Raw genomic sequence first — 12,209 nt, 5'->3', positions numbered from 1 at the left:
TTCCATGTGCTCGGAGCAGCACGCGCTCAGCTCTGCATACAGTCAGATACAGTGCGTGACGTCATGGCTCTGCTGCGCTACCACAGGGAAATCTAGCCAAGGACCGTAACAGAAATCCCACCGTGCATGAATGATTGAAATGGAAACGTTGCAGATTGAGGTCCTGGGATTTCAAGCCGCCTTATACACCAGGTTTATTGCACCGCAATTTAGCAATGTTGTCTCCAATTCCAGTATCACGTGCATATAGCTAAATAACAGTTCTAGCTTGCCTAGATGCGTACATCGAACAGGTTGTGTGTGCGCACACGTGTATGACAGGTTTACACCATTTCGCCCGGTGTACCAATGCAGCGACTCTGCAAAGGTTGCTACTTTCCCACTTCGATTTACTCTACGCAACGTATCCCTACACAAAGCTTGCTGTGCTGCGAAAAAGAGACCTGTAGCGTAGTTTACATAACAAGGCGGGCGCTGTCAAGATGGACGTTAATTTTTTTTTTGTTTGTTTCCTTTTAACACAGAGAAGTAAATAAAAAACTGTTTTCCTGGGGTGTGCTTAAAAGATAATGTTTAGTTGGCAAGTGCTAAACAACACATTAAATGCGTCTACCCGTGGTTTCCGCAGCAGGAAATGTGTTCTCGGCAAACAAGGAGTGCTCTCATCGCGAAGGTTAGCTACCGCCAGTCAACAGGACTGTCCTCTTTAATGTTCAAATCATTGAAAACAATAGAAATATGCGGTTTTATTTTTGTTCAGTATTAATTGTGTGCACATACTTGGGAAGTCTGATTGAACGTTACAAAGGAAGCGCATTTGACATGGTTTTCTGCCTTTGTCTTCAAGAAAAGATCCACAGTATCTTAAAAACTTCACTTAAGAAGAGAAAAGAAAACTCCCTCCAATATTAATAGTCTTCATTCAGCTCCTCTTTTTGCTCAGGTCTGTGCTTGTTTCCAAAATATAACTGATCAACAATTGAGTTTAGTCTTGGCAAATGGTTAGCCATATACTCTGTGAGAGTTACAGCCAATAACACATTAAAAATGCATCCATTTTGTCAAGAGTATTTATTTGTACTCCCAGAAACAATGAAAAACAATGGGGAAAACCATGTTTTTATATACTGGAAAAAAGCATAACTCCCCAATCTTGATTTACTCTGAAATCTCCAGCAACACAATTTGAATGTCTTCAGTCCAGTACCATGGCATCCATTATTTGGGGCCTAAGAGAACTTCTGTAGCTATTGTACAGAGTTCTGGCTCAATATGCATTCAAATTACAAGAATGTTCTTAAGAATAGACTTAGACCACAGAAAAATGCTTGCCTATAGGAATGTATGTGTAACAGCCCTAACTTTTCCTCTTGATCTACTGTTCTTTCAACCCCATACTTTCCTCACAGTTATAGTATTTCTTCAGAAATTTCCTCTTCAGTAGTTTTCTTAAGACACATTTTGTCAGTTTCAATGATCACCAGGATGGCAATTTGTGTTCATACTTCAAAGAAAGCAATGTTTGGATTTATTTGTAGGTCAAAGACTAGGACAGATATTGATTGAATCAGTGATGCTCCACGAGTAACTTGTGACCTAATGTGTTTTACAAGGTCACTAGGAGAGCCATGTGACGTTCATGAGTGTGCTCTAATAGCTTTATTGCAAACTTAGGCATAGGGTGGGTACTGATGTTCCACCAAAGAACGTTTTAAATCCCTTGTTACTAAACGTATAAATTTCACAGTACAATCTGAATGTCACGCAATTACTATACAATACCCATACACAAAATGTCTTCTGACTGTTAGAGCAATTGTGGTGAAGATTAAACTACGAAATAATAATTTTAAAAAAACCCTTTCCATTTCCTAAGAGTGAAGATTGACCTCTTTCTATTTGACCCCTTATTTAATCTGTGGACACTTTTATAAAGTAATTAAGGTGGCAGCGCAGCATAGTGGCTAAGGAGCCGGACTTGTAATTGAAAGCTTGCTGGTTTGATTCCCCACTGGGGCACTGCTGCTGTACCCTTGGGCAAGGTACTTAACCCACAATTCCCTCAGTAAAAATATCCAGCTGTATAAATGGATAACATTGTAAAAAACTATAACCTATGTAAGTTGCTCTGGGTAAGAGTGTCTGCCAAATAATGTAATGTAATTAAAAGTGAGTGATCAATAATTATGCTGCCAGGTTAATGACTGTCCATGTAAACAACACAACTGTTGTATTGAACTCAATGTAAAGATGTAAACTGTTGTATCGAACTGCATACATCACTAGCCAGGTTTCAGCATCAACATTGTACTTTTGGATACTCTAATCTAAGGCTCCTTTTCATACGGGAGTGCAGAATTGCCATGATTTTAATGCTTCAGACATCAAGCCTCTAATTTGCTGAAATAACAGAAGTATTGCCAAAGATGCTATAAAAATATGTAGGTAGTTGGATAGATTCCTGTCTAAGAGCCAACAAGCAGCTCAAATGGAATGCGTCCGTCCTGGAAGAAGAAACCATTGCATAGTAATTTTCCACACTTATGTACTTCTATCAATTCTATGGATGTGGACTGTGGGGTCTTTCTCCTCTCCTTTTGTACAGGCTTGTCCTTATAGCACCTACTTAAGGAGACAACACTTGAGCTTTTCAAGCGAGCATTGACAGGCACCAGGCTGTAAACTGCTCGGTACTTCAGAGCTATCTCTCAACACAGCTCAACATTGACTCAAGAGGTTCAGAGGAAAGTAGTCCAGCATATATTCTTAATGTATTATCATGCTTGTTAGCCAATATACTGCCTAAGGGTGGGGGGGGGGGGGGGGGTGAAATAATTGTTTTGGTGGGGCTGGGTTAATATAATCCTACTGAGATGATCCCTCATTCATTCACGCTGTAGGTAAGTCATGCCTTAACGCAATAATGGCCTGTTGAGGCTAATCCTGGCATTTTTAAGGTGATCACGTTAAATCGAGTCTGCACTGACTTGAAGAGATGGAACGGATGAAATACCACATATTTGCTGAATCATTCAAGATGAAAGAAACCAGCATAGTTTTTTGTTAAAGACTGACAGGTACCAATATGCTGATGAAGAAAGTAGAATTTAGAGAGGATTCAAGACCATGCATTAGCCCCTGGCACCCCCCCCCCCCCACCCCGTACCCCAATAGGGGGTTGATGGCCCCCCTCTTTCCCCCCATCTCCAGAGCAAAATGCCCCCACAGGCAAAAATTCCTGTCCTAAACTTCCTGCTCTGCAGTATTTGAAAGAAAAGATTAGTAGCTTGGAGGGCCTTGGGGCAGAATATCAATGTCATACCATGCAGCCAATACAGAAATTAATTGAAGCATCAAGAACAGGGGTGATTTCAGAGGAATGCCTTGTTTTATTGTGAATCAATCCAGTTGTGATCACTGGCTTGCCTCTATTTTTTCTTGTGTAGTGTTATCATCAAGGTAAAATACTAAACCTTTAGAAAGAGCACTGCTTTGGGGGTTACTTTCTCATCTCTGGTTTTAGAAATATCTCATTACCCCAGTTTTTGCTCATACACAATTTGTATAATAACGGTGGTGGGGGGGGGGGGCTGAACTGCTTTTGTCCAAATGAGAGGGTTTTTTATTGAGATCTGTCCAATACTGTGATGCTAACTATTCAGGGGATGAAATACTGCCTCTCTTTGGAAGAGTATGAAGTTTATAGAAAGGCATGAGTCATTATTCCCTCCCTTGAAGCTAGTTTACATAGGAGTCTTGAATGCAATCAGGAACAGTTATTGTCACCACATTTTACATCCTGTGGCTGTGTTCATCATGCTGAGATTCTGTGCAGACTCACAGATCATTAAATCATCTGGAAGACCCTGTTCACATCTGCATCGCTCCCACTGTACCACCTGATCCACGTTCTGTGGAGAGTATCTGCGCAGACTTTGCAAAGCATGACACCCTTAAAAAACTGACTTACCTGATTAACTACCCAGCGAGTCCTCATTTGTAGCAGCTCAAGGCAACGCCTCTTGCTCCAGGATGCCACACTGATGAACCACCCTGGATTTTTACTCATCGCTTACAGCGGTTCCCAAAGACTTAACGCCTTTTGGAACACATACTATGAAAATTAATCCTTAAGGAAACACCCACAGAACTGGGTCAAGTACGCGCATTAGTAAACATCTGACTCAAGAGAACACGGTCTGTTCCCACACACACCCACGTTTCAAACCCGGGATGTGTGCTGGCTTCCACTACATGTGCCAGGGCGCACCTGCACATTAGTACCATGAGAGTATTATTGAAAATAAGCAATGACCTTTATCCTACATAGCCGACGAGGTATGGCTATATGCACCAAGCTTACCTGCACTGGGTAATTGAAACTGCAGGAAACAAAGCCAGACGAAGCAGAAATATTAAATGATTGGAGCAGCTCAGGGAGATCAACTTCCATTTTGGTGAAAGTCTTCATGTAGATCGGCAAGGCCAAACACCCACTGCACACACCAACAACTGCAAGACACCTGGTGCATGCATGTCATTGTATGTCAAGTTGCTCACCAAGGGTTCTTCACTACTGGAACAGCTGTGTGCTGTAAATAATGTGCTGCTTATGAACAGGAATCTACTAAGGTGTACCCTCAATTGGCAAGACTATACAAGGTTTGACAATGTTCATATATGAGACCTCACATCTGTTGAAGTTGTATAGTTCCTTTGTACTAGCTTTGGACTTAATCTCTACTCTGAAACATTTCACACTTTTGCCTGTTGAGACTCCAGGTGCAAATGTACATGTGTAGCCCATCTCCATTAACTGCATTCACTTGGAAGCCCATATATTAACTATTAACAGTCAGAGCATACTGCTCTGTGCATAAAGTAGGGACAATTAAATCCGTTCTGAAGCAAATGCTTTTAAAATGGGTCTCTCTTGTGGCTTTATTGACCAGGTCTGACCATCTGTGATGAACATGAGGAAAATGGACAGGACATGGACACGATTTCACTACATTTTAACTGCCCTGGTGAAATTTCTTAAATTTGAAAACGTATGTAAACCTTGTGAGCATCCAGTAAACTACTTGTAAATATGACAGCTGTTTGTGACTACAGGCAAAGGATCTCTGAAAATGGGTCTGAGTGCTTAAATCAGCGGTGAGTGCTTCAAAATGCCACTCAGGTTTTCAGATGAATGATCATCAACTTGAATTTCCTATGGAAACCACTACGCATGTTAACCTGCTTGTAAAAGAACAATGCAAGATGACTAATGCCCATTTAAGCTCTGAAATGAAATTTATGACACATCACTGAAGTGAAATTAGGCAAACACAGGGTTAATAAAGAAATGTATTTATAATTCTTAATCAGAACATGAGGGCAACCCATACAATGTCTGATGAAACCAACCCCACCTGTCAGCACATTCACAGATAATTCATATAACTGACATTGAAAAATACTTTTCCAGGGAAATTTTAAATCATTAATGTACAAAACATACAAAACAAATAAAAACAAATTAATATTTAACTTAGGGCTGACAGTAAGTGTACAGCCTCTTTTTATTATTTTATTAATAAAAATAAAGTACTTAAATACAAATAATTCACCTCCCTTAAAGTTGAACTGAGGCAGTTTCAATTGTTGAAATCCCTGCTGGACCCCAACCAAGGTTGTGTGGTCGACACCTCTGAAAAAAAGCTCGAATATTTTCTTGCATATGCATGCAACATCAAAACTATACACAGCAATAGTCTTTATTTGTGGGGGGGAAAAGTCTTTGAAGGCTTAAAAAGAGTCTGTCATGTAAAATTATACATGGGAATTCCGCAGCTGTTCCAGTCTGTGTTTCAACTGTTCACTCTTCTTCCTCAACTGTTCTTTCAAAGAAATGAGTTTCTGTTCATCCGACTGCATGTTGAAGATGCACTCTGTCGCCTTTTTGAGGATAACGACCTTGGCGGCCTTCTCATTGTTCGCAACCTCCGGTATCTCATCCCGCAATGCAAAGAAGCTCAGTTTGAGTTCGTTCCTCCTCTGACGCTCCAGCACGTTGTGAGTCCTCCTTTTGTCGTTATCCTCAGTGTCAGATGACCTCGGACTCGTGCACTTTCGGTTGTTGCTGATCTGCTTGAGCACTCTGCCGCTGCTCTCGAACTTTATCCTCTTGACGGCCGGCTGGTCGTTCTTGGTCGACGGGTGGGCAGCGTAGTTGTGTTGATGAATAGGGACGTGGCATCTCTTCAGCACCAGAGGACTGAGGTGTGGTCTGCTGTGTACTCCCGTCCCGTTCGCGTCGGACCTCTTCACCGTTTTCCTCTTTTCCACCGTCACAACATCAATTTCCTCTTCCTCCTCCTCCTCCTCCTCTTCCTCGTCGTCTTCTGCATTAAAGGAAAAAAAATGCACGTCATTAAATCTGAAACAAATGCATCGGTCACAACAAAATCGCACCGCTACGCTCCACGTCGTGCGTGTGCTGAGAGATAGGTTTGCGATTCATTCTTTCCCCGCCCCTCTCTCCTCGTCAGCTGAACATTGCAGCATTGAACCCTACCCCTCATTACTCTTGCGTCTGGAATATGGGGAGAGAGAGAGGGAGGGAACAGGCGAGCGAGAGGCAGGAAAAACCTTACGCAACTGCCACTGACATGGCAAACCCGCTGCTGAACTTAACGCTTTATGTTACATCCTTGACATGAAGGACAACGCCGCCTGCGGGGGTTTGCTCCCGAGGCGCTCCATCAAACTGAATTCCCGATCACTCCGTTAATAATGACTTAGCAACCAGTCATTACCGTCAAACACACTTAGATTCCTAGCAAACTAAACCCCCTCCCTTAGTGTAGCATTGATAGCGAATATTTGATATGCCGCGATCCACCATATTTTTAATTAATTACCATGCAAGCGTTGACAAGCAAATAGAAGACTTAACGTTCGCCAAATTAGGCGACTACATACCTGAATCGCTATCGCTGCTGCTACTGCTGCTGCCACTGTTAGGTGGGGTGTCCAACGGCAGTGCCAAAGCTGAGGGCGGCGTCATCGTCTTGCTTGGCTTGGGGTTTTCGGTCAGCGGGTACGGGAAGACAACGGAAGGGTCAATGCATTCCGACGCGGAGGTGTTGAGATCTTGCAGGTAATTGATGTTGGGGCTCGACCGACTAGTACCGTTGTCCGTTGGGCTGCCGCAAGCAACCGACTCCTTTCTCGCAGCCTGAAGCGACGCCAGCCTCTCGGAAACCACTTTCTCCAGCTTCGCGGCGGCGGAGAAACCGCTCCACATGCAATCCTGAATAATGATAGACTTGAGGAAGGACTGGGAGTAGTCCGCGTCGCAGATGAAACTCTGGTTGAAGACGTCCTCGCCGAGAAACTCGGTCACCATCTCAAGCTGATCCGCGGTCGATGGGAAAAGGCTGGAGAGCGAGGGTCGCCGACTTGGAGAGAGGGGCGGCGTGGGCAGCAGCTCGAATTTCTTCCAGATGTCCTCGCTGGGAGCTGGCGGCTGAAGCTGGCTGTGCTGCTGGTGGTAGAAATCCTCCTCTTCGTTGTCGAAATAGAAGTAGGGCTGAATAGAGTCATAGTCATAATCGTAGTTTTTACTCGCCATGGTCGAGTTCATCGGCATGTTGACCGCCTGTGAGTGAATGAAAAAATGAAGAATTAGCTCTGGATGAAACGCGGAAAATCTCCAACCAGTTTATCAATGACTTTTTGTACAATCGGAGTTATCCAGCAAGCTGCGAAATCAGCAAGCGTAGGCAATGTGAGACTGTATAGCATTACAACTCGTTTGACAACGGCAGAGAAAAGCAAAAAATGTCCGGAGCATGCGAAAACATCAAGCTAACCGGTCAGCTAGTTTGCTAAATATAACTACAGCGATTGCAACGAATTAGAATGAAATGGGTAACGTTAGGTTGGTTAGCAAGCAAATTGGAAATGAGCATCCCTGGATTCGTCCAAGACAGTGAGAGCATAACGCTTGCCAAAAAGAAGCAGCTGACAGTACAGAACAGCCGGCATTTAAAATTCGTGACCAAGACATTTAAATGCCACAGCACATCCGACAAAACTGCATTTCCTCCGATCATTACTATAATAAACGCTTACAATTATGCTGACACGCAGCACTGGCACATTATTAGATAATTAGATTAAATAAAGACAAATACAAAGTCAAAATTCACATTTTGCATATCTGAAAAAAAATCTTACCGTGTCAACAACAGTAAAATGAAAACGCAATTCGATGAGAAGTAGTGTTGGGTATTAATAAATCACGGTGATAAGTGTCAAGTGAAAGTAATATTCCTTAGTGGGAGTAGTCCCCACCGGTGTTGTAGTGCTAAGTCCTTGCTTTGGGAAGGTTATGAACGCAGTCGGCGTGCACTCCGTACTGACTACTGAGAACTACTCCGCAGCTTGTCATTTACTGCAAGAATAAGAGCAGCTGCTCCCGCGGGTTTTAATACGATGGATTTGTTTTCTTTCGTCGGCAGATGTATCCTTCCGCCCACAGACTTTCCCGCCAAATGACAATTACGTAGTAACTACAAATCTGTTTAATGTTGTCATTTGTGTCGCTGATATTTTTTTGTATAAGAACAAGACGTGCTTATCGGTGCTGGAAATGGCTAATTATGTGATAAAAACGCACGGCGAAGAGCCGCAGTTCATGCGGAGGGAACTAGTTTATAGGGAGTGATGGGGAACTTGTGGGAGGGCCGTAGTAAAAACATTGCACACTGACTGAAGCATGACAGTTGTAGCGGAGGGGAGCGGTGCGGTGCGGGAGGGATTTGCAACGCTTGGGCTCACCAGGCTGTTGTAGTAGCAGTAACGTGTGTTTACTACCAAACATCTCCTTATCGTCGAAATTTGTAGTTTAATATCTGTTGGATATTACTGCAAAACACTGGCGTTTTAGTAATATCTTAACTAAATTGTCTGCATTTTCATTTTTTTTTTCCAAACACTGTTCGTTAGTTGTCACTTTTAGTTACTGACATTTCTTCCCTCTGTACTGCTGCAATTAATGTTTACAAAATATTCAGTCGTTGCATCCTACATAAATTAAGTGCTTGTTAGCCAAAATGTTTTACTGACATTAGCCTACTGAATCTATCATTCATAACCATGCTTTCTATGCCAAAGAAACTCCAATTGCATTGATATATAGCGTGTATTTTCTCAAATATAAATTAGAATCAAATTTGTTCAAAATTACAGACACAGCTGGTCCCCAGAGCTCAGGCTGCAGACAAGTGCAGTGCTTGTATGAAAGACATGACATTCTCGAGAACGTGAACTGATCGCCAAAGACTGCAGAGTTGCAATCATTTCACCTGTCCAGCGTTCATTAAATATTACTCATGATGCGTCAAATGTGAGCTCATGCATTATCCAAACACCGTAGTGCATGTTTGGCTGGTGGTTAAATGTCGAGATTCTGTTTCTGAAAGGAAGAAAAAAAATATTTTGAACGACAGCCACATCAAAAACTGGTGATGACTCCTTGACCCACTACTATGAAATCTGACATGTAAACACGATTTTTTGGCTATCTGTTATGTTAACAACATTTTAGTAATTAGTGTAATTTAAAACAACCAACCAACACAACAAATAGTCATATGCATCTATAGTGTAATATCCAATTAGTCGCGGTATCCTCAGTCCTGGAATATACACAGCGACGCAAATGTACTTGAAATTTTGGATATATATATAGTTATGACGCACAAAAATAACATGCACGTGTGTGGTGTGAAAATTAAGCAATACATCTATCCATTTAATGAAATGTGTTATCTTAACCTACGCCAACCTTGAAAGTCCTCCACTTGTACACTACGCTTTGTTCCTCTTACAAACGAGTAGAGAAAGGCGATAAAGTTGTGCAATTGCGCCCTCTGTGATATGAAATGGTACACTACAACTCGACCCAAATGGTTTATTGCCATACAATTCATTTATAGGTCAAAGGTCAATGTTAAAACGAACCAGTTACTATAATGCAAAATGGAATTCTGGCCAAGATATGTATAAAAATAGCTCGTTGTGGTCTATCCTATTTATACTTTGGTTGGTATATTCAATCTGTAAGAACTGTAAGAACAAATTTGAACACACTGACACCTTACCATTCCATTGAAGGACAAGGAACCAGATGAACCACCCTGCAAGTCATGAAATACATTCTCATTAAGTGTTCAATCTGCATTCATGGGAATTGCAGTCATATGTAACAGAGTTTGATGTGTACTGTTTACTACTTTGTATAACGTTATGTTACTAACAGTTATATGAGTACGGTTCGTACGATCGTACTAGTTGCCCTTTAGGCTGTAATTGTAAAAATCTGATAGTACTGCGTCCTCAAACAGACCTTGCTCTCAGCTGAGAACTGTCTCATTGTGGAACTGTACACACCCTGTCCCCGTACTGTCGCTGTACCTACTGTATGCACTTTTGTAAGTCGCTTTGGATAAAAGCGTCTGCTAAATAAATAAATGTAAATGTAAATGTACGGCTGGCCTTTATTGGGTGTGTTGTGATTGTGATGCGCTTGGATCACTGTCACAGGCAGCTCTTTGCAGGAAATTTTGTGTGTTTGCGTGTGGAACGCTGCCTGTGAGAAACACTCCCAACCCCTGACGTCTACTCCTGTAAATTCACCGTTGAGCGCAGAGCAGGCCACTTGCACAGCCATGCGCAGTGTGTGTGCGCATGTGTTAGCGTTCGGCATGGAATGCACACCGTTTGAAGAGCGCAAATGGAAGAGATCCCCTACGCAGCACGGAGAGGAAGGATGGGAGTCTTTCATCCACATAGATTTTATCAGCTGTAAGCCTCCTTTCCCACGATGCTGTCTGCCCCGCCCCACTACTTATTATCAGTGGGCTTTTCAGACTCAGTCTGACTTTCCCTCATGCGTGTGCCCCTAACCCCACATCTGCATGCCAGGGGTCCGGTATGCGTTTTGTGGTCTGCACATATTTCACATCCGTCCCGTTATTGCCAAGTGCTCTTCTTCAAATGGGGAGAAAGAGAGACAAGCTGTAGAATCGGAAAGGCTTTAATAGTCACCTGCATTGAAAGCAACGCTAGCGTGCCTGCGAGAGGGTGACTGGCAGACCTGATGGGGTTGAATCTGCGTCCCCATTCAAATTTGGCTGTGTCTGTCCGACTACGTCAAAAGGCTGCTGCGATTCCAGATGTTAGGTAACCTCACCCTGTGTGCAGGTCGATCCGGGTCTCCCTTTTGGTTTAGCTTATATTTGGGCAGATTAAACAGAATCTCACCGGCTGACTCTCCGCATCTGAGGGACTCAAGCCTCACAGCGTTTCAGTGGCTACCAGGAATGTCCCCCGCATTTCCCTGGAAGTGTGTAATGAATGAGTCAACCCTGTTACCTTGTGATTAAACAGAAGGTACAGTTTGCTGCCTTTCCCCTTAGTCGTCATTGGCTGGGAAATGCAACATCTAAAGGAACGCGGGGAGCCGCACACTGCTCTGTTTCATTCAGCGATAAGCGTGTGGGTGCAGTCAATATTTACTCTCTGCACGCAGGCAGTTACCTGAACACGCAGACTAAAATGCCGCCAAGCCCTGCACTGGCTGGAACACTAAAGAGAGGAGCAGGGCTGTATTTGTTAGCACCGGTGTCTTTGACTCATTCAGCTGATGCCTCCAACTTGACTGACTTTCACACCAACAGTAGTTTTACAAAAAAAAAATACAGTTTCATGCCATTGTGGTCAGTGTTGTCATCTACACCATCCCTGCAATCATCAGTTGACAGATTGTCACTTCTGCGTGGCTTGGTGCAATTTCTGTCCCAATGTTTGGTAGTTTCTACCCCATTTAGGTAGCAATCCATCACACACATCTATCCCAGCATCCCTTGAGCTGAGCGCTTCTAGAACGGAACTACAAAGCATGAGTAACAGCCATCACAAATGCATCATCACATGCAAACCTTAGTTTGAGGGAGGTGTGAGGCTGGCAGGTGTGACAGTGTGTAGCTTAACATTCCTGAAATGTAGACCAGATGGTTATAGGAGTTTATTCCCGCAGTTGGGCATGGTGGTGACACATAATCTCTGGAGTTGTGAAAAATGGCATATGCACCCACATTACCATTTACAGTGCTGAAATACAACTAAGTGACACATGTCAGTGCATGGTGCCA

At 43.0% G+C, this 12,209-nt stretch overlaps 1 protein-coding gene across 1 annotated transcript; it reads right to left on the bottom strand.

Annotated features, from left to right (window-relative positions):
* Positions 1–5,779: 5,779 nt before the first annotated feature.
* On the bottom strand, positions 5,780–8,439 carry mycb (MYC proto-oncogene, bHLH transcription factor b). The gene is made up of 3 exons (XM_036519033.1): positions 8,230–8,439; positions 6,970–7,648; positions 5,780–6,389 (listed from the first exon to the last, which is right to left on the bottom strand). Exons 2-3 carry the CDS (start codon positions 7,637–7,639, stop codon positions 5,818–5,820), a joined length of 1,242 nt encoding a protein of 413 aa, XP_036374926.1. The 5' UTR covers positions 7,640–7,648; positions 8,230–8,439; the 3' UTR covers positions 5,780–5,817.
* Positions 8,440–12,209: the final 3,770 nt, after the last annotated feature.

This window comes from Megalops cyprinoides, chromosome 24 (genome assembly GCF_013368585.1).
Source record: "Megalops cyprinoides isolate fMegCyp1 chromosome 24, fMegCyp1.pri, whole genome shotgun sequence".
Taxonomy (NCBI): Eukaryota; Metazoa; Chordata; class Actinopteri; order Elopiformes; family Megalopidae; genus Megalops; species Megalops cyprinoides.
The sequence above is the reverse complement of the archived record's forward strand: the minus strand, read 5'-3'. Positions and strand labels throughout refer to the sequence as shown.